Source organism: Agelaius phoeniceus, chromosome 3, assembly GCF_051311805.1.
Source record: "Agelaius phoeniceus isolate bAgePho1 chromosome 3, bAgePho1.hap1, whole genome shotgun sequence".
Classification (NCBI taxonomy): domain Eukaryota; kingdom Metazoa; phylum Chordata; class Aves; order Passeriformes; family Icteridae; genus Agelaius; species Agelaius phoeniceus.
In genome coordinates, this window is record NC_135267.1 from 53,319,725 (window position 1) to 53,344,950 (window position 25,226).

Below are 25,226 nucleotides of genomic sequence, written 5' to 3' on the forward strand. Positions count from 1 at the left end.
AACAGAGTGGCTTTGGTGGACAACTGGTGTTCATCCAGGGTCAACCCACCACAGAAGGAATTGTATTATGCTTGTTAGTTCACGTGTGCTTTTACTAAAGTGAAACCCTACATGAGCTTCTTGTGATAACAGTGACATGTAAGATGAATGTATGATAGAGTAGTCAAAAAAAGTGTTTGATGTATGAGGCTAAGGATGGACACCTCTGTACTGATTCAGCTAATGAGCCTTGTTTTATTCATCTGATGTTATGGCTGCTAGGAATGTATCAGTTGTATGACATTTCAGTGACCTTTCAGGCACAGCCAGGATAAAATGCCTGCAGAAAGGGCAGCCTGCTGCATGCTTTAAGAAACCAGCTCAGAGTCCACAGGGAGCTTTTAGCACAGTCTGGACACCACGGGGTTTGCAGGGCTGAGAAGCAGCCGCCATGAAGAAACCTTGCTGCAAACAAATTGATGAAATCTTTTTGTGCTGGAGTTCACTTTCTATTACCTTCCTTCACCTACCTTGCCAAGCTTGTTGTTGCCTGCAAGAAGCCATTGTATGTCTCCAGTGAGGTCATGGTCGTACTCACTGTCCTGCCATCCTTTGGTTACACACATGGGAGCTTCTATAGTGAGCTGAACACAGAAATGTGTCTACGACCTTGCTTTGTTTGTAACTTGGCAATCTGGCTTACTAACACTCTGTGCTTGCTCTGTACAGCAGGGCAAAGCCACCATGCACAAAGAGGTATTCAGCACTCATCTTTCCTTCATGCTCACACAAAATCATTTCTCTCAAAGAAATCTTTTTCTTAACACATTGGTTTAGCTTTCTGAAAACAGCCCTGAAGACAAGCTTTTGCCCCACATCTGCAAAGCAGAGTGTCTATGCCTGCAGCTTACTAATAATGTTTTGCAGGTTGCTTGAAATAAAATGTTCTAGGGAAGTACAGAAGAAATGCAAAGCTGGACAAATGAGTACAAGCAATATCCCTAAAGTGACATGAGTTGACAACAGTGAGGCACTTGATCCAACACAGGCATTTTCTGACTTGTGTTGTCAGGGATCAAGAGCAACAAAATGAAAAGAAAATTGGGCAAGCAAACAACAAACCATACCTGCAGCAAAACATACGTCCATTCTTTTTTCTGCAATCTTTGTATTTGAAGGGAGGGGGGGGGTCCTCCCAGCTTAACACTTCACTAAACAATATTCTTCATTTTCTGCCTGTAAACTTAATGTGTTCCCAAAGACATGATAACATTTTGATAAAGGTATTCTGATGGTTACAGACATTGATTAAGTGAAATGCAACAAATAGCATTTGTCTTTATTTTAGCAAGATTTTGACATTATAAAAGGTTTGCAATATGTTCAGAAAAGTACTGTCCAGATGCAGTCAGCAGAGGTGGAGTGCAAAACTGTTTAAAATTCTATTTGAAATGTAGTTATAAAGCAGACGGGACATTTCAGATGGGACCCCACTGGAACCTCAGCTAGGGAAATAATTCTCTTCATTATTTTTATTAACAACAATGAGGATAGAAGAGAGATCGTGTGTAAAAAATTTAAGATTAAACTAGACTGGGAAGGGTACAAGCACTTGTGAATATAGGATTAGAGGTCAAAATAATCTTGAGAAGTGGCTTGAAATCAAGAAGGTGAAATTCAGTACAGACAAGTACAAAAGAACTCTTGTGAGGAAGAATCAATCATCTTCAAATAAAATATGGACTAGGCTAGGCTAAAGTTAGTGACAAAGCAAAAAATAAAGAGCTGATTATTAAGCTTTGTGTGATGCAGTTGAAAAAAGAAGTTGGAAATCAAACCCAAATGACACAAAGCAAGAAGAACAAAACCAAGAAAATAAATCCCAACCAAACATGCAAAACCCCAAAACCTACTGAATTATTTCAGGTAATGAACAGAAGACTGTATGGCAGTTGTCCCAGTTAGTCCTGATTTGTGCACCCCACTGTAAGAAAAACATAAGTAAACTGAGGAAGGATCTTCAGGCTTCAAAATGTAGAGGCTTGGACAACATGAGCTGTGAAAAAAATTTGAAATAACTAGGTTTGCTTAAACCTGAAAACAATGGATGGCATGAAATACTTTTTTTAAAGGTTTAAAAACAGTTATAAGAGAAAAAATGGCTCATTTTTCTTCATATCCATAGGGAGAAAAGGCCAAAATATAGATAAGTAGTTAATTTGCAGGAAATTACATTTAAATTAGACATTAGGAAATTAGGCACAAGGAAAAGCAACACGGAGAGGCTATAGAACCTCCTTCATTAGAGATGTCAGGGATTAATTTAGTAACACATCTTTCTGGGATAGGAATACACATAATGCTGCTGCAGGGCACAGAAATAGCTAAATTATTTCTGCAGGGGCCATTCTTGCCAGCAATGAATGACTTTATGACAGATTCAACATGTGTGCAGTTGCAATGGAGACATACTGTACCCAGGAAGTCCAGTGGTTTTGGTAGCTCTTTGCTTGCAGAGTAAGTGGTAAATGGAGGCGTACAAGAATTTGATTTTTTGGTAAATGTCTGGAATGGCTGAAATTGTATTGATAAGTGTGACTAAGTGTGGCACAAATTGGGGGGGTACCTTAGTATTAAAACAACTTTATAAATGCAGGTGTTAAAGAGTCCAACAACTGTGGAAGTTATCAAACCATGTAAATTTACTTTTTTGTTGTTTATGACTGTAACTGCATTTTAGATCTACAAGAAGGTGTTGTCTATCAAATAGCCTTTTTTTTTCTTTTTCTTTTTTTCTTTTTGCTTTTAATGTACACAGAGCCAGTCTGTCAGTAACAGTGACCAGACATGTGAAAAATGCACTTCCATACCCGAACTCTTTGGCCCTTTTCTATCAAAGTAAAGTCCAATTCAGATCTGTGAAGTAAGAGACAATATTTCAGGGACAAGAACTGCCCCCAGATAACCCCTATAAGCCGATAGTTGAATCTCCTGGGACAGAAGAAGCAAATGGCACCCTTTTACCTGTGCAAAGAAAGTGTTTTAGCAGAGATATAGGGGTCTTGGGCTCAGATGAGATTGAATTCTACTGGAAATTGTTTAAAACAAACATGAGAAGGCCATCAGGACCTGGAAATTGTGTGAATTAATAAATAACTCCCACCCTACAACCTTCTTGCAGACCTTCAGCATCTTGAGAGAGATGCAGGTTTCCTTACATCTGTGAAGTTTCATCTCTGAAGCTCAGATAAATTGTTCCAACTCTCTGTTCATGCATTTCAACCCAAATGTCAAAACAGGGAATCAGAGAAACTTCTGTCTCTCAGACAGAGTTGGATCAATGTACTCCCTCCTCTACATCCTCTACTGAGCCATGGTATGACAGCAAGCCAGCCACAGTAATCACAGTCAGAAGCAATGCATTCATGCCAATAAATAAATTGTTTTCAGCAGTTTTAATGTCTAAATAGCATGTTGTTTTGTATTAGTGAGGTGGTCTACTTGAAAAAGAGGGAGGTGTGGCTATTTTTGGTGGAAAGATGGTTGTTATAAATCCTTTACTGTTTTTATGTGGTTTTAAAATTGAATGGATTTTAAAAGTAAAGGGGAAAAAAGGGATACTTTGCCTTTCTTTACTTTTTTACTGTTTTTCTGTATCTTCCCAATTAGCTGGTCTAATATTAAGAGATTATTAGAGGACTTGTCAAAAATAATCTGTGTACTGGGTGGTTCTTGAATGATAGTGCCTATCAGTTCTGAAAAGATGTTGCTAATGAAAGCAATTTCTCCTCTTTCAGTTGATTTCATAGGTGGATTTGACTCTTATGGCTATCAAGGTCCACAGAAGACATCTCATTTACAGCTGCAGCCCATGTATATGTAAGTACTTAACTTCTAGGATATTCAGCAGAGTGGCAGCCTGATATTAAAGGATCATTAAGCTGAAAGATGGCATGACTTAAAAATTCAGAATAGTCAGAAGCCTTTTTTGATGGACTGAATTAAAGTTACACTTAGGAACCAACATTACTCTTGTGTTGAATTATAATGATTTCTTAGGGCAGGATATCATGTGTCACAGTTGTTCAACAGCATCCAGCTCTCACCTGATTTTTCCCTATTTTCATTCAAGCAGGTCCCACTCAGAGACAGTGACAATTTGGTGTAGAAAAAACACTAATCATATGTGACAAACCTTGGCTGTGAAAAAAAGTGGATTTTTATGAAGTTTTATCACAAGTTCAGCAACTTGCTAATTTAGTGGATGCATTTAGAGAGCATCTGTTCACCAAGGCACCTCTGTACCTCATTTCCAGTTCCCACATTTAAAAAAGCCGAAACAAATGTAACAACATATGGCTTTTAAAACTAGTTTGAATAGAAGACAGTATTTTACCTAACCATTGAGTGACAACTCCCTCTTAGAGTGCAGTCTGATATGTTTGGGAGTTAAATGAATAAGCAAATCTCAGCTCATACACACAGCTGGAGTATATTCACACTAGATCTGATGCGCAACCATAGACCAGCCCAGGAACAATCGTCTCCAAATATTTCTTGTACTGATATCAACTGAAATGCAGAACAGTCCTGACTGCCCAGATAAATCTTACCTTACTGCGGCAGCCTTTGGAAATATTTTTTATTTGCCATCAATGCCCTACATACTAAAAGCACAGCACCACACAACTCATAAAGGGGCAACAGTTACGTTTTTTCCTTTGTTTCTCATCTGAACATTTCTTTTGTGGAAAAGAACTAAGTTCAAGCAAACAGTAGCCATCCCAACACACAATTCCACTCACCTCTGAATGCAATTTCATTTCTTCAGATTAGTGGAAGTAAGTCTACTAATGGATTAGTGTACTTTTTAATGGAATCTTGCATTTACTCCTTTATCAGTGGTACAATCTGTTCTGTGTTGGTGTTTGGAACTGGGCCCTTCAGGAGCTTTGCTAGGAGCTTTTTAATAATCTCAAATTACAATGGTGCATATCTCCAATGTCGTCTCAGCTTCAGCTTCCCATCTGTCTGTGCTCAAGTAAATATTTTTCACCTGCACTTTTGGCACAGTGCTGCACATTTAGAAAATGTTATTTCCTTCATAGTATTATATGAGGTACATAGGTACTTAGAACAATTCTAATCCTATCTCTTTCTCAGTATACCATACCTTGTCATCAACATATGGAGCCCTCTAGCTATTATCCCATTCTCTTTATGCTCTCAGTGTTTCTTCCAGAACAGCAGATTGCATTTACTATGCATCTTCATACTGACTGGAAAGAAAGCTAGACCTGTGAAAAAAAAAAAAAGAAGGCAATATCTTTAAGCCTGTAGCTTAGATGAAGAGATAGATGAACAATCCATGTAAACTGTGTTCTCTCTTATTCCAATGCTGCATGCTCACTGGAGTATAGGTGATTTAGCTGTCTTAAACAAGAGACAGAAATCAGAATGTGAGTGGGCATTTTGTCCAATCAATGCAGAAAAGCATTGCCATGTCCCAGCCACAGTCAAATAAAGATATCTCATGTTTCCCTCTGACTGTAGAGTGTTTGACAGGGCTCTCTAGAATTGTTACAGTCTGTCCTTAAGAAGATTTTATGGCATTTACAAATACCTTTCTTTATTTACAGCTGAGGCACACTAGGAACGCATGCATATGTATTCACATTGCAGTTGCTCTGTAAATGTAGGCAGTCCATTAGGTAGTGGAGTGACAAATTTGAATTTAAGTTAATCAAGTCAAGGTTTGATCTGCTTGTAGCACTATTTACAGCAATAGTATGTATTAGAAATCAAAACATGCTGATATGATAACAGCAGGCCTTTAAAATACTTGGTATTTTAAAGCTTTATTTGTTGGGAGGAAAGATTTGGTTCCCTATGGAGCTTGTTCCCCAAATATCACCTATGTAAGACTTCACAGTGTTCAAGGAAAGAAAGCAAAAACACAACAGGGAGGGGAGGGAGGGGAGGGGAGGGGAGGGGAGGAGAGGAGAGGAGAGGAGAGGAGAGGAGAGGAGAGGAGAGGAGAGGAGAGGAGAGGAGAGGAGAGGAGAGGAGAGGAGACATATTAAGCATAATATATGGAAGATATAGTATCATACCATCTAATTCCTGCAGATGATCAAGAGATCAATTTTTGCCACCACTGCATCCTGTCCTATTCAGACTCACACTGAGCACATATCTTATGGAGCTCCGGATTTATTAGAGAAATTGAACAGGAAACAGGTGCCTTTAAATCATCTGATGGCTAACTATATGCAGAGGCACAACACCAGTTTGTTCTCTGTGCTGTGGTGTGCCGGGCATGCTGCAAAAGGGAAGGAGAGCATATGGCCTCCTCTTTTAAAAGCTCACCAAAACAATATCAGCTTCTAATGGTTGTTCAGATTCTTTCAAAATACAAATTTCAACACATAGGTCAGTAATACAGAACAGAGAGCCCCCTATATATTTACCAGATTGATTCATATACAGAACTAGTACAAATCTTAAAGACATACAGAATGTTGTATTAGGTCTCAGTCATTATCCACTTCTTGCTGATGTGAATTGATTTAGTGGATTGCAATGACAGAAGTCAATCAACAGAAACTTATTTCTTTGGAAGTCAGACAGCTTTTCATCCAAGTGATTGAAATAAATTTTAACTCCTTTATATATGTAGTATTTAACTATTCTTCTGAAGGATAGCTGGGTTTACTAATTGCTAACTGCTAAGACATACTGTTTTGTAACCAGTTTCTTCCTTTGTGCTAAAGTTAGGACTTCATTTTGTTAATGTGGAGGTTATATTGAACCTACACCAACTTACACGGGCAAATTATATTGATTTATTCAGGCTTCTCATATTTACATTTCTATTCTGTCGTCAGGACTATTTCATCTAAAGATTTATTACTTTTTATTTGTGATTTTCATCAATCAAGCTCTACTTTTAAAAACATTCTAATTCAGTTTAAATACATTCTAATTCAGTTTAAATACACATAGTCACTTTGTGTGGTGTTTCATCAGTTATGAAAAACTACCCTAAATGAACAGGATATCTAAGGAAAAGAAAAATCTTGGTTTCTGAAAAAGAAATATTATCTTTAGCTAGTTAATTGAAGTGACTATCTCTGGCTACTGTTACCTTTAATAGTCTAGAATTATTAGATTCAGACTCACACTGAAGTTTTTTTCTCTACGTTTTAGGCTTTAAATTCTAATCACAGTTTTCCTTATCACCTCTTCCAATTTAATATTTAATTTAAATCAGTTTACTTTTTAACATGAAAAATATATGCAATTTAAAACTATGCTTTGGGGAAGAATTCTTATGGTGACATTTCTCTACCTGTTATAAATGGGATTTTTTTATTATTTAAGTGCCAACAGTGTGCTCTATGCTGTACAAGCCAAGAAGCCTAGACAGTCCCTTCAAAACGAATACGCTTTTTGAACAGAACGGGATGCTCATGTACCTCCTTGCAGTGTGGCCACAGCTGATGTACTCAAAAGCAGCTTCCTGGCATTCTGTGCTGGAGATGCCAGTGCTCATTTCCAGACCATGGGAGAAGGACACAATAAGATGGCGGAAATCATTTGTCAAGACAAAATTCTCCTCATGGGAGGTGACGGAGGAAGGTGACTAAACACTCCCTGACACTGATTCTGCTGCACATGAAAAAAAACAGTGGTAGTTGTGGAACAAGACTGCACTGCATGATCACTGTTCTAAAAACAGTAGGAAGGAGGGAGGGGAGAGAGATCTTTCTTTATGTTCTTCACACTGAACTTGTTTGTTCGAGAAAAGAAGAAGTGAAGCAAAAAAACCCCATGCATGTCTGATGTTGATGCCTAATGCACTGGAGAAATTGCTCAAAAGCAGTGCAGCCCTGAAGTGAAGCATGCTTTCCTCCTATTGTGAAGCCTAAGAATATTTGCAGTATCTGTATTCCTGCGTGCACACACACACATATAGGCATTTGTCTAGATAATTGCACAAACTGAAAGTGCTACCGACTTCACCATTCACTGAAAGTATAAATGAAACACAAAAAAAAAAAGACACTGAAACTAGCACCTTGAGTATAACCACCATAACACTCCACATGTTCATGCAGTACAAATCTTCTGTGTAATTATCACCTCATGTTTTGGGATTCAGACACATTTCAATAACCTACCACCTAAGCTTTCACTATCAACAAACAACAACTTGTCCACTATCAACAAACAACATCTTGAAAGCTTTAGTTACAAAACATGGGTTTGGGACAATACTGTTAAGGTGGCCGGGCTGTGGCACTTGCATAGGGTTTCTGCTTTGTGAGTGAGCTGTGGGCAGCCTTCCCCTGCAATCCAGCTCTTATGCCCTCATACCATGTCACTTGTTGGTTTTACAAACACAGCTATGTATCTGATGGATTATATAAATCAGGTCATATTCCAGTTGACCCATGGACATACAGTAAAGATTATAATTAAATATAACTCCTGCCTAAGATTGTTCAGAAAACTTGTGCTGACTTCTCTAACAATGTTCCAGAGAGAGCCAGGCAGTTACTTGAGTAAACACTTTGTCTTTCTGTCCTCTTCATCCCACGTGTATCTGAACTGGTTTGTGGATTACACTTGCTTGCAAAAGGGCACCAGAGCAGCAGGGCAGGGATCAGAAAAGTATATGCTGGATTATAAGTGTTGTTCTTTCTCTGTCTTTCTTCTAGGTCAAAGTAAACATGGGGACTATTCAAGGTGGGCTAGAGGACCTGTTCAAAAATCTCTTTCAGGATGGCCTCCTGGTTCTTCAAAGAGAAAAGAAATTCAATTTTTGTGCTAAAAATATTGTATAAAAGCTGATTGAACAGTGAGACAGAAAACAACAGAGACCTGCAGCCTCTCTTTCTAACAGGTACTAAAGGAGACGCCCCAGAATCCCTCCTTGAACCTCCTGCCTCTCAGCACCAGAGGGACACAGCAGAGGCATTGGTGCCACCTTTTGTCCCTTTTTTCCCTTGGCCACCGCCAGCACGGCCCATCTGGATTAAGACATGAACCCAGCCCACTCAGTGCTGTGGGAGCCTCCTCCACACTCCGGGCCCGTTGAGTCTCCTCAGTCAACAACACTGAAATACCAGGATGACCTTGCAGCAGAAGTCAATAGACAGCGCATTGTTTGCCCTGAAGGCTGTACAGTTCATACTTGCCTTAACCCAACTGCGTTGCACATTATTGAAACTACGTGCAAGCTTTCTGAAGTTAACATGCTGCTGTTAATTCTGAACGATTTCTAAGTCAGTGGTTTTCTTCTGTTTGGTTTTGCTTTGTTTTCATGTCAGGGAATAAGGCTCTGTTGCTCCATGGCTCCAGAGCAACCAAGTAGAAAACTGCCAGCTGTCTGATAAGTGCTTTACTTTTGGGGCTCCACAGTGGTCAAGAAATAGTTTATAATGATTAAAAAGAAAAATAAATAAAGAAATAACTGAGACCTTTTGGGGGTAAGGATGGGGAAAGGGGTAACAGAAACTAATAATTGAACCTACTGGAAATAAGCAGCAGAAACAGTGCTTCTTAATCCCGCTGGTTTTATTTATCGCACTGTAGGTGCTTTTATAGCTATCTCTAAACATCTTTTACTAACTACAGAGACATCTGCAGATTTCTATGAACAAAGGCCAACTGAATATGTACTAGCTATGTTTACTCTTTTATATCTGATTTCAACTAAAAATTCTCTGTAAGTGAGCTTTTTTTTTCTAATTGCACCATAAGGGATCCACATATTTCATTTCTTGATTTTGGTTGGAGAGGGCAGGGAGGGACTAGTTGAGTTGAAGAAATACTGAAGACCTTATTTGTGGTATATTTGGGGGGATCTGTTGTGTGTTAGAACGTGTATTTTATCTTCCTGTATTATTGTGGCTGAAAAAAAACCTCTGTGCTGTTACGTAGTTGGCAACAAGATGCCTTTGGGAATTTTGCTAGTAGGTCAATGTGTATATGAAATACTCTGAACTCCTAGGAACATATGTTTTATTCTACATCTGATCTGTATTTTCAAGAACGTAGATGGCTTTCACTTGGAAAACCCAATACTTTGCTCAGGTTTTTCAGAAACTTGGATTGTCATTGTTTCTTTGCTCAGACCTTGCATAGACAAACGCACGCACGTACCACACCTGAGGTGACCACGTAGCTTTTGAGGGCAAGAGGGAAGGTCAGCACCTGGAAATGCTCAAGGCACCCCTGAGCAACTCCCTTTTCCCTGCTGGCCAAACCCTTGCTCCAGAGGCCTCACACCACTCACCCATCCCTGTACAAGCCAGTGCCCTTTGCTGTGTCTGCATGGATGTACAGTCTCACAAGCAGCAACTCTGGACAATGACAGAGGAACAGGCATTCACCAGTGAAAACAAGATACAGGACATGTTCAGGAACTATACCTACATTGATTCAGTGAGATTTATATAGATATAGATAGATATATATATATGTAAGTGTGTGAAGGTGTGTGTATGTCTATGTATATAAAATACACAGGACTAACTATTTTTGGGGGCTGCATCACCCAGGAAGATTCTGATGCAGTGGACCAAGGGTTCCCCTCTCAGATACTGCTGGGAATTTCATGCATGAAACATGAATGTCCCCTAGGCCTGATCCTGTAAAGCATTCATTGCTGATTTGGATCTCAAATTTAAATTTTCATACTTGAGTTCCTGAAAATATGAGTTCCTACTGGTAGAGATGCTTTTCACTTCCTAGAAACCCCATGCAACTTCCAAGTAACAGGCTGAAATTTCCCATAACTTACAAAACTAAAAAAGTTTCTACTTTTCTGTAGTATTAAATATAGCAGATGTACAGTATTAAACACAATGAAGAGGTTTAAATGGGATGAAAATGTCATAACAGGTTATTTTATCTTTCCCTGTATACCAGTTAATCAAAACGATATTTCTATAAAAATCATTTTTTAACATGAAAAGAAACCAGTTTAGGCACCTAAGCAGCAATCCAATTTTCAGAAGATAATTTTTCATACCTTTCAGTGATTTCCCATGGAACAGCGGCTACTGGTAGTTAGCAATTTTAGAAGTCAGACAATTTAATGAAGTGTCTACACGTAGCTTATAGGCCTGATTTTAAATTAGAAAATTTTGGCCTTAATTTCTCTGTGTCTTAGTCTTCCCATCCATAATACGGGAATAATATGTGCCTCACAGGCTTTTTGTGAGGTCTGAATTGTTAATGTTTGTAAAATGCTTAGGAAATAGGAAGCACATCTAACTACTATGGATTGCAATATAAATGTGTATTCATATATTACATATAGAGTAGATACACACACTCACATACACACAGTATATATATATACACACATACATACCTATATGAAGTTGGTATTCATAACCTTGCTTAAGTTGCAGTTAGAGCACCACCATTAAAAAAGTTAGGACTGTTGACTACTCAACTAAATGATTAGTGGACAGATCTCTTCTGGAAGCAGTTTAGAGCACAGTAATGTGAGAATATCTGGATGGCATTTTTGATTTGTACAGCTGTATCCTCCTCAAAATCCAGTAAAGAATGTTATTTTTCTAGGCTGGGCTTTTGTTATAAACTAAAATATTCAGAAGGCAAGAGATACAATCCAAATGTGTCTTTTTTTCTTTTCTTTTTGGCATTTGTTAATTCTGAATGTATTTTTAACAAAAGTGATTTTTTTGACTTACTAGTGTAATTTGCATTTAAAAAAAAAATAAATGGAAAAATATAGGTTTCCAAGCTATTCACGGCCCCCTGCTGCTATTCAGAACTTACAGGAAACTCAGAATTACTCTTCCCAGCTGAGCAACAATGCAGGATAAAGAATCCTATTACATTTACATGATGACAATCCCGATCTGTGCAGTGCACGGATGTGACAGCCCTGAATAGAAATTGCCGGGTCATGACACCATTTTAACGCTGTCATATGTACCAGGTATTTTCATTATCACTGACACCAAAAGGTTTCTTTTACAAGGCTGACTGCAACAGACTCTTTACTTAGAAAACAGGGCTGGTTTTGCCCACTCATCAGGAATTTTAAGCCCATGATAGGTATAGAGTTGCCAACAGTGTTAAGTACTGCAAAAATAATACTTGTTAAGAAGGAGCTATGTAACATGGATATTTCCTCTGCATTCATATTCTTTTATATGCTATTTATTGTCCCTACACTGAAATGATGAAATCCTGTCTTAGGCAAAATGTTTATAGAGCTCACATATATTGACAGCTTGCCTGAGGTCATTCAATAAAGGTGGAGCAGAATGATATACATTTTGAGATACTCCGTCATGCTCTCTTAGGATGACTCCTCAGAAGGAGAGTTCTTTCATTAGGACTTTTTAGGTCTTCATAATAGTGCAAGTGATACTTTTCAGTCAGGTAAGGAGAAATGGTTTGTGCTCCACTTGCTTAAGCTAAGTACCGTATAGAATACTCCACTGCTGCACAGCATTTTGATTAAGTGTGGCACAGTTATGTATTGATTGCTGGATGTCTCCAGATAGGAATGGCCATTAACTCAGTGTCTGAGGCCTTTCATCATTTGCATGCTCACCTTCCACTTGAGCACATAGATAGTAGACAAAGCAAAACTCCACACTCCGTTAATTACTCCACCTTGTAATATTTTCGTTTCCAGTCCTCTGTTTTATTTTTAAAAGCAAATACTAAGAGGAGGATGGAAAGCCCCATTAATAGTCTATGTGTATGTATTGCTTGCTGACTGTCTACTGATGAGTAGCTAAGATGAAAGTGATGGACTTCTTGAGTTTGTTTCCTAGCTATTCTGAATCTGGCTTCTTCCCAGCACATGTGGATTGACAGCAGACACTAAAGGTAAGCCAGGTGTTGTTGAAGAACCAATACACAGCAATACTGCAGACAGCACTATGTCCGCTCCTTGGAGAAGGATGAAAACAGTTGTTAAGCTAATTGGTCTGCTTCAAGCTATGTGCAGTATTAAATGCAATTACAATGCATAAAAGAAACTGCCCTTTAGACTGCAATTACTCATTCACATACAGAAGTGGCACAGCACAGAATCAGTAAAAGAGATTTTCCTCCTGTAGTCACCAATATGCTTCATCTCCCGACGTGGATTGGAGAAATCATCTCTGTTTGATCTCATGTCCTGACAAGCCCCTCTGCTCAGACCTTCAACAAGAGAAGCAATTACAGCTATTTAAGGTTGAGACCTTGGCATAGCTGGGTGGTTTAGGAAGATACTGTACCAAATGTGAAGTTCTAAGTAGCACCATACATACATTTGTTGCGCATATCTTTCCATATGTACAAAAGAAGGGTCTTTTAAAAATGCACTTTTCCTTTATCTCTCAGAAACCAATTGAAACAGATTATATCTTTTACAAGTGTCTTCCAAAATCTTGCCAAGATCACGAAAGACATTTTTTAATAAAAAATCCAATAAAAACACCAATTTTTCTGCTCTCTGTTGAGTAGAAGGGACTTGGGACTTCCAAATGCCTTGGGATTATTATTATTTTTAGATAGATAGAAGGTATGAGAACTAAAAATAAATAATGCTTGTGGTCATCTCTGATTCAAAATTAAATCTCTACAAAATCCATGCTTCTCCATCCACTAATGGAAAAGGATCTTTATTGCCATCTGGTACCTTATCATTTTCCCAGCTTTGCCTTTGTCCTGATGGGAAATAGGTTATGGGGAGCTTAAGGTGAAGAAGAATGTTCACATCCAGTATGTGCTCTCCAAAAGCCCCCAGTTCTGCCACACAGACGTTTCACACCTAGTTAATTTCTCTCTCTCTCTGTCACCATCTTCTTGTGCCATTCTCACTGTCTCTCTTCCTGAACACAGCCCCAAATGCCCTCCCAAAATTACATAATGCTCTCTGTCACACCCATTGTTTCCAGCTCACACAAAGGTGGCGATGGCAGTCGTGGAGGGGAGTCTCACTGAGGATGTGTGCAAAACGACAAGAAGAGGAAGCACAAGGTTACATAGATTCTCAAAAAGCCCCAGACAGGGTGACATTTAACCAAAAGTAAAGGTTGGCAGCATTACAGAAGCCAGGAGACACAGCAAGCCCTGGTAGGAATCATAATTCCATTTGCTAAAGCTATAGCTCACTGAGTTCACAGAAAGTCATAAATATCCAGAGCTACAAAAGGCACAGGTGAATTAGAAGAAATTAATAAAAAATGTTTGTGAACACATTTACTGGATTAGATTCACGTTTCATTTTCTTCAAGAATTTTCTCAGGATTTTTCTCCCTTGCAAACATTTAGATAGTTGATTTCTATGCATGCAGGTGAATATTTTGTTCCTAGGAGAGCACACAAGTATGTGCAATTGCTTTAATTTGCACAGGATTCTCCATATTGATGCATCTGTGTGCATTTGTGCTAAATGTTGGCTCAGTTCACGCAGTCACACATACATGCACACATACACACACCTGTTATGTGGCTATATTTTATGATGGAGATACATAATCTCACACAGTCTCTCACCTTTTCTGCTTAGTTTTTCCTATCCCTCCTCTCAAGATATTAAAAGTCCTAGGTGTTGATTTTCTAGACAGGGATTTGGTACACAAAAATTATTATTTCTGATAATTACTGGATGTACAAGCATGGTGCAATCTATGAATAGAGTAAACAGGACAGTTCTTTCTACAAAGGATTTATGTGATAAATAAAGTTAATAAGAACATTTCAATTAGGAAAAAAAAGAAAAATATGATCTCACAGTCCCCCCCTGCTGTTAACTTCAGTTAGTTGAAGAAGTGGGTGACCAAAACAATTCAGAAAAAGGAGAAGGTGATACGGTTATTTACAGCATTACATGTAAGAATTAAGTAAAAGAATCAGCCAGCTATATCTTACTAGGATATCCAATTAATTTATGGTAGCTCCACATGGACATATTATACCTTATCTTACATTTTAAAGGCATTTAAAACAGTAGCTATGGAAGAAGAACAAACATCAAAGGGATTACATATTGATGTAATCACAAAAGGTTGATGGATTGATTCAATTAATCAGTGACTCATTTCTAAGAGTTCTGCAGGGATTTATTTACCAAACACTTACATTGTTTATTTTGCTCTCTGGAAGGTTTGTATAGTGTCATTTTTCTTCATTATTCTTCTTGTTTCATTCATCAGTTTCTGACAAATGTTTTCATGCTGATATGTGGCATGTTAGGCCTGTAAATTGTCTACATTTACTGATTTAAAGCAGTACACTCCAAACTCTCAGGAACTGAGAACTTTTATTTATTTCCCTCATGTCCAAGAAACACTAGCCATCTATAATTAATATAAAGATGTGTTTTCCATTTAATCTTTGCTTTTAGTGTCTGCTCAACATGGCAAAGATTCTTTTCTAGTGTAACCTCCTGATTAAGCTTTAGGCAGAAACTTACTAGGAAAAACATTTTGAACACTCTTGACAGTAAATAGAATAACTGTTCCCTCTTTGGTTTTTCCTTATGTTTTGTAGTTCAAATCCAGGAAAACAATGCAAGAATGTTTTAAGGAGGTCAGCACTTTCACAATGTTTTCCATAAGTTTAGATAAGTTTTCACAAGGGCAAGAAGTGATAGGACAAGGGGGAATGGCTTTAAAACTGAAAGAGGGGAGCTTAGGCTAAACATTAGGAAAAAATGCTTTCCTTTGAGGATGGTGAGGCACTGAAACAAGTTGCCTGGAGAAGTGATGGATTCCCCATTCCTGAAAGTGTTCAAGGCCAAGTTAATGGTGAGCGAATTGGCACATACAGGAAACCAAAGGCAACCATCAAACCACAGCTGAAATGCAAAGACTGCATTTATTTTATTACCTGGCTTACAATGCCGAGCAGCAGAGACACACTGGGACACAGGCTCCATCCTGCTTAGTTCACCCCAGCAGGTAGCAGCAATCCAGTCTAGTGAAAAGTCTCCCTGTCCATGGCAGGAGTTTTGGAACTAGATGATCTTTAGGGTTCCTTCAAACTCAAATCATTCCATGATTCTATGATTTTCTGTTTTAATGCAGTCGCAGTATGTGCTTCAAAGTCAATACATAGAAATGGCCATATTAGGACAAGTCACAGATTTCAAAATGGCAGATACTGGGCATAATAGAGGTCTGTGAAAGATGAAGAACTGAAACCAAAAGGAAACCATTCTTTGAAAGGTGTTGAGTCTCATTTGGGCAAATATTTTTACTTTAAACTCTCAGGAACACTGAACAGCTTTTTTTTTTTTTTAATTAACATATTAATTGCTTGCATACATGCAGCATGTGTGTGATTTCCAGGCATCTTCAGCAGTGGTCAAATTCTTCACTTTTAGGTGGCTAGGAACAACTTCTCAGGAAAAGTGAAAGACCACAGACCCAGTGACAAGAGCCCTTCATTAAGGCCAGTGAGAATCTTGCTGATTGTTTCAATGAGATTTCAAGATCTCATACTTTGTGATTAAGATGTCTGAATATTTGCTATCCTTGAAAAACAAAAACCCACAGCCATTATCCTCAATAATTTTTAAACACTCTACAAAAATTGAGATTGTTTTTTTCCCTTTTCATGCCCAGCATTTGTGAAATACATAATCTGGTGATATAAAAATTTTATCTGTACTCATTTGTGCTGACCCATATAACTTGCTCATTGCCACATTTGCGCCAGTAAAATCTTTCCATCATTCCCACTCCTCTGTGTATTTCATTTCATGTGAATGAATATCACCCAGGGTTTTAACACCCTGGGAGGCTTTCTGCAAAACATGAGCATTACGGGGAGAAATCATGACATTTGCATAGCTATTTGGCCAATGTGATAGTAGGAATCTGCTACATAACCTCTTTTCCCCTTTATAAATACATGTTAAATATTAGTTGTAACCCAGAATTCTCAGCGTAAGTATTTCACATCCTTCTAGCTTCTTGCTCAGTTGCACAGAGCTCCTCAGACTTGATAAGATTTCCATTGAGCAAACTAATTCAGCAGCAGGGAAATTTTTGCACATAAACAGAAAGATAAAGCACCACCTCAAAAGACAGTCTAATAATATCCAGTGCTTCTAGAAATCCAATACTTTTGCCAAAGGCATTTCTCAGTCTGGAGTTTCTCCTGTGCAAAAATGCTTCTTGTTCATTAACATTACCAGTCTGAAATGCAGCTCCTGACAAAACTCTGTCTGGGTGAGACTCCCACCCTGACAGTCACTGATGTGTACAACCCATATTCTGCTCTGTGAAAGGATATAGATGGAGGAGCTAGCGCTGCTCCTTCAGGCCTGTTCCCTTGAGCTTCTCCTTCTCACACCTGAGCACTAGAGACTGTTGCCCCCCAACAGTCTCAGTTATCATGGGAACGTTGCGTTATTGAGCTGAACCACTGGTGAGTGCCAATTAAAATTAAGCAGGGTCTCTACATCCTTAGTAGAAAAGCATCCAGTGCTCCAGTGGTGCTGTGCCACCTGAGCAGGGACAGATCTAGGCAAAAATGGAGTAGAGAATTCTTCAAGCAGGGGCAACCAGGAAGGGCAGCAACATCTATGTCCCTGCTCCCAGCTTCTGCCAGAGCCCCAAAAACTCCCACTCCCTGTGTTGGCTCCATCATCAGAAGCACCCAGAGCTGACCAATAGTATCATCCAAGAGGTCCCATCCTCCTGGCACCAGCAGGAAGAGCAAGTCTGCATCTGGAGGAATCACTTCCAAAGTCTCTGTTTTAACTCAGATCACATCTTTCTTGTAAGAGAAGAAATCAGACTTTTGTCTGGCTACAGCTTTTTATATTTGAGGTGGCAAAGTCCTACCTTGCTCCACTTTGCACTTGGTAAAGAGCAAGCTCAATTAGAGGAGGTCATTTTGGCAAGCAGGGAAAATGCTCCAATTTTTTTTGCATTAGGAAAGCTATAGTTTAGATATACTTCTGAAAAATAAACTATAGGTTAAAAAAGATAATTCACTGTTTGAACTTGAACATATTCAAGCCTCCTTTATCAATGTGAAGACACCCTGAGTCATGTGCATGATTATTTAGTGTCATTACTTCCATGAATGCTTATTGATTACATTAAAATTAATACATATTCCATGTAGAAAAATCAAAGGAAATAGCAGGAAAAATTGACATGAAGGTATTCTACTGTTAAGTTACCATCAAGATCAATCTCAAAAACTATCCCCAAGTTCAGGTCTATAAACCACTTACACTACAAAAAAAAGCTCCTCAGTCCTGGAAGTCATACAGTTATGGCCAGAAGCTCTGTTAATCTTGGGCTGTTAAATTATATTAAATGACTGCCTGGTCACTGTCCCAGATCATCTCCGAGTCCTATCGCCTTTACTCTCATTTGAAATCATAAGGGCCCCAGGTTTGTGAAATGGAAGTTCATAGTTCAATTTTTGTCCCTGAATTATTTGCTTTTCATTTGTATAGTCCATAACAGAACCAGGAGAAAGAGACCAGGCAGATTCCTAGAAGGACTTGCAGGCATGTATAACAAAGAGACTTTCAGAGCAAATACTGATGGCAAAGGGCTCCTCAGGCTGGGCCTTCTCAGACATTTTGTGTCTGCTTGTATTTGTAAAGAACTTGGAGCCCAAGCCATTCCTTCAGCCTCTTCATTTCTGAGGTGTTTGTGAGGAGAGTTACCCTCAAATCAGATGCCCAGTTTCACTGAAAGTCAGCAGATCTTAAAAACTTCTTGGGTATTTAGCTTCTTGGGCCTTTTTGAATGTTCACTAATGTTTATTTTTATTTTCAAATTTCCTCTGAAGTGGAACAAAAGGACCTTTGAAAATCAGTGCCTTGTGATTAGACTCTGTGGACAGGTACACTTTGCTCATCAGGCTAAATAAATTCAGTAATTTGATTCAGCCCTTGAGTTTCAGGTCTCCACATGTACTACACTCCACTAATTTCACTGTGATTTTTCACACTTTTTATGAACAAAGAAATATAAACTTCATCCACATCTGCTCTGATACTGTTTGAGTTCCTGATATAACGGATGTGTTCAGTAATAACAAAAATAGCTGATCTGTGAAAGCCCACGCTCTGTGACAGTTTGTACAATAATTTTTTTACCCTCAAACTCCATCACTTCAGAATCCCTTCCTCTTCCATCTGTCCTAAACAAGTAGGAGAGGCTTTTTGCTAGAAAATGTACTTTTTTAAGTACCTCTCTGGAGGACAGCATAACAACTCTGCCTTAAGAAAAATGCTGTTAGTCCTTCCCGTGTGTCAGAATGGAAGTTGCTACTAATTATAACTAAGATCCTGTCAGTTGTCTGAATTCACCAGCAATTCTCAAAAGATCCTGAAGAAAGTGAGTAAACACATTAACAGGAATGTGCCAGCAGCAAGTCACCATAATTCCCTTGCCAGCTCTCTAAAACCTACTGCGGGCTCAGAGCAGCAGCAGCAGCAGCAGCAGCAGCAGCAGCAGCAGCATCTCTGTGCCGCAGCCCACAGAACACCTGGGGCCAGTGCAGGCAGCCTGACCCAGACTAGCAGCTATCTCCAAACAGGCACATCCATAGCAGGTCAGCAATGCAATAGCTGACAATCTTCTTGACAGGTCTGGAATATGCTGGAGATTTGGACAACAGTGGGGGAAATCTGTCACTCAGGCTCTTTTACCTGAGAAGCAAAGGGAGAAGAAAATCCCTCAAGTAAAAAAGGGTGCGCATTAAAATGTGGCACCAGCCTCCCTGGCAGTTTGGGCATACTGGGTTATGCCATGTTCTTTGTTGAATCCAAAAGAACAGAAATCTTTCTGCTGAAACACCAGATGCTGTTAATATTTCTATGGCACCAAGTCTTCCCCAGGGACTATTCCTGCAACCCTGGGCACACAGGACACCTGCACAAACCAGAAAGGACTGGTTCTCGTTAAATAATAACCACCTTTGCTACTGGGACCCTCTTGTGCCTCTCTGGAATGTAAATAGCCCTTCACAAGAGCAACTGTAAAACACACCCATCCAAAGATTCCTGCATTTGCTAAAGGAGCACAAAGGCGGCTTAGGGAAAACAAGAACCTGATCCAATTCTCAGTAGTAGAGCAAGCTAAGTATCCTCCTTCTTCAGGGCTTTTTATCATTATTCATAAGTAACAACAGGTGCAGTAACTGATTTCTTTTTTCCAAAATACACAGCAATGCCTTTTTGGAGAGGGTTTGACAGATGGGATTTTTCAAGCCAAATGCAACCATGGAACCACTCTGCTGGGTGACAGAGCACAGCAGCTCCCTTACCCTTTCTGGGGTTCGATGCAATTCATATTCCTGCACAGAGGGCAAGAGAAGAGGAGGAGAGGGAGAAGAACAGAAAAGATTACCAGACATTGAAGAGTGCAGTGTATTCAGTAAAAGCTTAATGAGATAATCCCATGGTAACCGTCAGGTTTTGGCTTTTGTGCACAGCTATCTGCAGAAATGCTACCAGCACACAGCTTGTTTGGTGCTGACACTTTCTGTTAAAGAGGGAAAAATCCGTGAGGAGGTCTGGATTACCCAAAGGCTTGGCAATAGGACCTAAATCTAGGGGCATGGTGTGTGCATGGTACTCTGGTGGCCTGGAGAAGATGGTTTCAAGGTATCTGGTAGTATGTTCTGCAGCTGTAGCATGGTATGGGGAGTTAAAATTTAAGATAGAGAGCCTAAACCGATTTTACAAAAATAGGATTTTTTTTTTCTTTCTCAAAGAAGACCTGACAGCTTTTGCAGAGTCAAAATTTAAATAAGCAACTTCAGAATCCTTCAACATTTTTTTACAGCATTTATAGTATTTTTTTCCCAAGTAGCAGGTACCATTTAATATCAGGTACCAAGTCATTTAATAGCTGTCTGAGTGAAAATTCCAGAGTCTTTTCTGTTTTATTTCTCATCTTGAACAGCCCTACTTCATTTTAACTTCCATCCAGATTAGTGTCAGGCTTTGGTCTTAACTGCTCTGAATGTAATGAAAATCAACAGTGTTGCATAGAAACAAATTACTCACCCATGCAATGACAGACTCAGAACAAAGGTCCTCTTCCTATTTCTCTTGGCTGTGACAGCTGACAGTGCTGTCCTACTGCACTGGCATCTGGAACAAGCGATCTAGGATCAGATTAGCCTGAAAGAAGTGTAACAGGATTTCAAATTAATGAAAACTTAAGAAACCTTCTTTTAGTAGGAACGCAGGCTTGGCACATGCTGATAGTGACCAAGAAGCATTACTTAAGGGTTACTCATAGTTATTCTCTTGAAAAAGTAGTGCTACAGATATGTAATGTCTGGCATTGCTGCAATACAAGTGCATTCTGTCACATGAGGTCTGCAGATGCCAGCCCTCACATTGCTGTAGGTGAACTCCAGTGGCACATATTAGTTGGGGACTTGGAGTCTTAATACAGCACACAGGAGTTTGGGGCATTCTCTCCCTAAGGAATTTGCAGTCTTCATGCATCCATGAGGGGTTTGCAGGTCTGAGTCACACCAGTGAGTCATGCTGTCAGCTGGTAATCAGGTGTCAGAGTCAGTACAGACTCAGCCTCCAGGCCATCCATGCCTGTCCCCACTGCCTGATCCCTGTGTTTGGCTGAGAGCAGGGGCTATTTCCAGCCACCAGCTTGGTAGCCCTTGTAACCTGTTTTGATTGGTCAGCAGAGAAATGTCCTAGCTACAATCAGCATCTTCCAGGAACCTTTCAAAACCTGAAGAGGAAAATGATTAATATTTATGAGGCCAGCCTGAAATAGCTTCTGAAATGGAAGAAAATTTCACGAGGAGACATTTTCCTTAAATTGACGGAAAAAAGTCAGGGAACTATTTATTGGCTTTGAAACTCAGTACAAAGGAAAGAAATGATAGCACACCTTAAAACTGCTTCATGTGCTGACTGAGTCTGGGCTGTGTGGTTTGGTTGCTCAGCTGGCAAAACTGACATGACAGTTTCACACTCGTCAGAATTAGGGCCTAATTCCTCAGGCAGATCACCTCTCTTGGGTGTTGTCTTTCCAAATAAGACTGTAAGCTGATGTAAAAAAGTCTGCTACTGTGTCTTTTTATTTGCAAAGGATCCCTTGGACTGGAAGTGAATCATTCTTTCATCCCATCATTTGCAATTTTGGTACTTAATCTAAAATAGGGATAGCAGCCCTGAAGTTTCTTGTCAGTGAAAGGCTGTTTGTCACAATGTTGGCCTTTGATATGTAAAGGCATTTCAGAAACCAAATGAGAAACAGCCCTGGACAACATGCTCAGTGTCCCTGCTCAGCCATACACTGGAGTAGTCCATCTCCAGAGGTGCCTTCCTACCTCAGCCATTCTGTAACTCAGGCAAATGTGGCTTCTTGCTGAGCTGCAGCAGCCATCCTTGTCAGCCAGTAAACAGAACTTTTGACATAAGGCAAGCATGGCCCCTCTTACAAACTCAGTCTCTCTATAGTTCTCTGTTACATAAGATTAAGCATACAAAATTGAAAAAAACATGCTGTTCCAGAATCACAGCTTGTAGAATACTTAAATCAGCATGCAGCTCAGTACCTGCCTTGAATGCGTAAATGGTGATAGGAAACAATTCAAGATGTAGGACAGTAAGGTGTCTGGAATAGAGAGCACCCCAAATGCTGCCTGTGAGAGTTGGAGGACCTTATCACAGTGAATTGCTAGATGAATTGCTGTGTGGGATGAATTCTCCTAGATGCCCTGAGGAGATGCTTGGTGCTGTTCTACTTCTTTCTTATGAAGGGTACCACAAGACCTTAGACAGGAAGGCAAGTAATAGAATAAGACGTATGCATGGCAGAGGAAGAGCCCTAAAGAGTGAGGGAGCTTTAGATCAGGTGGAGACACAGGTGAGAATATTTCCTATCAAGAAAAATCCTGGTCAGTTTTTACAAGATCAAACCACAAGTTAGTTCCCCCACTTCTTACCCAGCTGCAGGTGGACACAGCTTCCATTTGAGTCTGTGTAACAATGCAGTTCACTCATTCCATGGGGAATCCAAGCCCAGGCATGGGACATGCATTCAGGAAGTTTACTGTGTAGAGTAAATGTCTCGTGTTGTGAGTGAATGCATCTTTGGGGTCTCTGACCAGAAGCTCTGTTTACATGTTTCCATAGGGAAGACAAAGCTCAAGGAAACCACAGGATCTGAATCAGGATAAGGATGCTAGGAATTACTATAGTTAAGCCAAGGGGGGAGATGCCTCACAGATGCTGTAAAAGTTCCCTAATTTTTAAGTTTGGATTTTTACCACACCTGTTCTGCACATTCTTATATGTTAAACTAGGTTAAACAAGGCTGTGAGCTGTGTTGCTTGTTTTCTCCCAGAGGTAGATGCCTTGATGGGAATCACCTTCCACACATATCAGAGCCATATCAGTGTGGTCAACACCTACCATACTCATAGAGACACAAGTGGATCTTAAGCATCTGTGATTTCACACAGGGAGGAGCTCCTCCTTTGGCTCAGAAACACCCAGCCCATGGTGTTCAGTTATCTCACTGGAGTGGCACTGTTTCATATAATCCTCTTTTGGAAGTAATTTTGTATACTGGCACTTTTATCACCAGTAGTATTCCTATTCTTTTTCCTCTGTTCACTCAGCTGTTTTATTTCACCCTGGTGTGAGGTTTTGAGAAGAAAAACACAGGCTTTTCACAGGGGTTACAGCTTTGCACTTTCTGCTCGCCTGTGAAGATGAAATGTTTGACTCCAGAAGTGTGTTTTAGCAGCTTAATAAAACAAAAGAGGTAGCACTCTTGACCACCTTGAACAGTATCAGAATCTGCTGGCAGAGTTGTGTGCCCTTCAGCCAGCCCCAGGGAGGGTGAGCAGAGCCAGTGGCTGCCTCTGCCCTTCTTGGTCTGCATGTGCCTGCATGTAAACCAAACACTAATGCTTGGAAATTTTTCAAATATACCCTGTGGTTCATTGTGTGAAGTGAGCTTGTTATTGCTGCTTTAGCTCATTAACATTGCCTTTGTGTCACCCAGTCCAGAGATCACCAGTATATTGTCTACTGGAGCTGCCTCAAACATATTTTTGTCATAATAATCAGGCTAAGGATATCCTCTAAATCAGTTATCCATTGCTCCTGGGCTCTCTAAAGTACATCATCTGTTAGTATAAGAGCCTCTGCTTCTGCCTCTAGCAGTTTTCATAATGGAAGTATCTATTAATTCACTAATGCAGATCAACTTATTCAAATGTTTCAGATGCTGTTATACACATATTATTGCCATATGAAAAAAAAAATCTACAAATCATCAGCAGTCCTATGTCTTGTCTTTCATGCACATTTGAAACTGGTGAAGTATGTCTTATCCTCAGACTTTCCATAACATCATTGTCTGATCCATAAATCTTTGCTGATGCCTGGAAGGAGCTTTCTTCATTGTCACTGCTCTCTTTACATTCATTTTCAAGCTTAACTTTGTTTTTTCTCGCTCCTGAGGTCCTGATAGGACAGGAGAACTTGGTTTTGGACAAGCCATCCTGACCTATTCCTTTAAAAGATTCATCATATTAGTGTTCTCTATTTTTCTTTAGCATTTCCGACGCTTTTTTGCCTTTTTTTTTTTTTTTTTTTTGCAGATCCCAGCTCATGTTGCTACAGGAATTTCTCTTCTGGGCTTGTGCTTCACTTTGAAGTCATGCCTTTGTAGGTTTATGATCATGAGCGAAGTCTAGATGGTTCAGAAGCTTAAGATTAGTCAAAAATGTCCCCTAAGGTTTGTAATCTATTTCAGCTATACTGCACAGTATGTACTGACATCCAGTGACAGTGGTAAATTCTTTTCTATTTGAGTATAATTTTCCTGTGATAGTTCTATGCTCTCAATCCTTATGCCCCCAAAGTGTCACCTGTAAAATACTGTTTTGTCCACTATTTATGGCTTATCTACCTTTTCAGTGTTGTGACCTGAATTTCTAGGAACATATCCTGAAACACATCCAGTGAGTTTGTTGCTGCCATTTTTTGTAGTTTAAAAATGATGCAGCCTCTGTGTTCTCAAAGCTCTCATCAAATTTTCTCAATAAGATATGCTTTCTCTTTTGGGCTTCATAATGAGGATCTGTATAAATCTGTTAATGGGTAAACCATCATGTTTATAATGGATTCTAATTTTCAAGCAAGAAGTTAGAGATTTGAGAATGCTTTATTGTCTTCATATTGTTTGAACAGGTCCAGAGACATTTTTTCCTAAGTTTTG

The 25,226-nt window shown here is 39.4% G+C and overlaps 1 protein-coding gene across 3 annotated transcripts in view; it reads left to right on the forward strand.

Annotated features, from left to right (window-relative positions):
* The window catches only part of NKAIN2 (sodium/potassium transporting ATPase interacting 2), a 518,775-nt gene extending 507,008 nt beyond the window's left edge, over window positions 1-11,767 (forward strand). For 2 of the 3 annotated variants that reach the window (XR_013181351.1, XR_013181350.1), the window contains 3 exons: window positions 3,777-3,858; window positions 7,363-7,620; window positions 8,703-11,767. Coding sequence is in view for 1 of the 3 variants with exons in the window: in XM_054629881.2 (XP_054485856.1) it covers window positions 3,777-3,858; window positions 8,703-8,712 (92 nt within the window). In the remaining 2 variants the exon portion in view is untranslated. The remainder of the gene's footprint in view (window positions 1-3,776; window positions 3,859-7,362; window positions 7,621-8,702) is intronic. The other variant, XM_054629881.2, reaches the window with a different exon arrangement.
* Window positions 11,768-25,226: the final 13,459 nt, after the last annotated feature.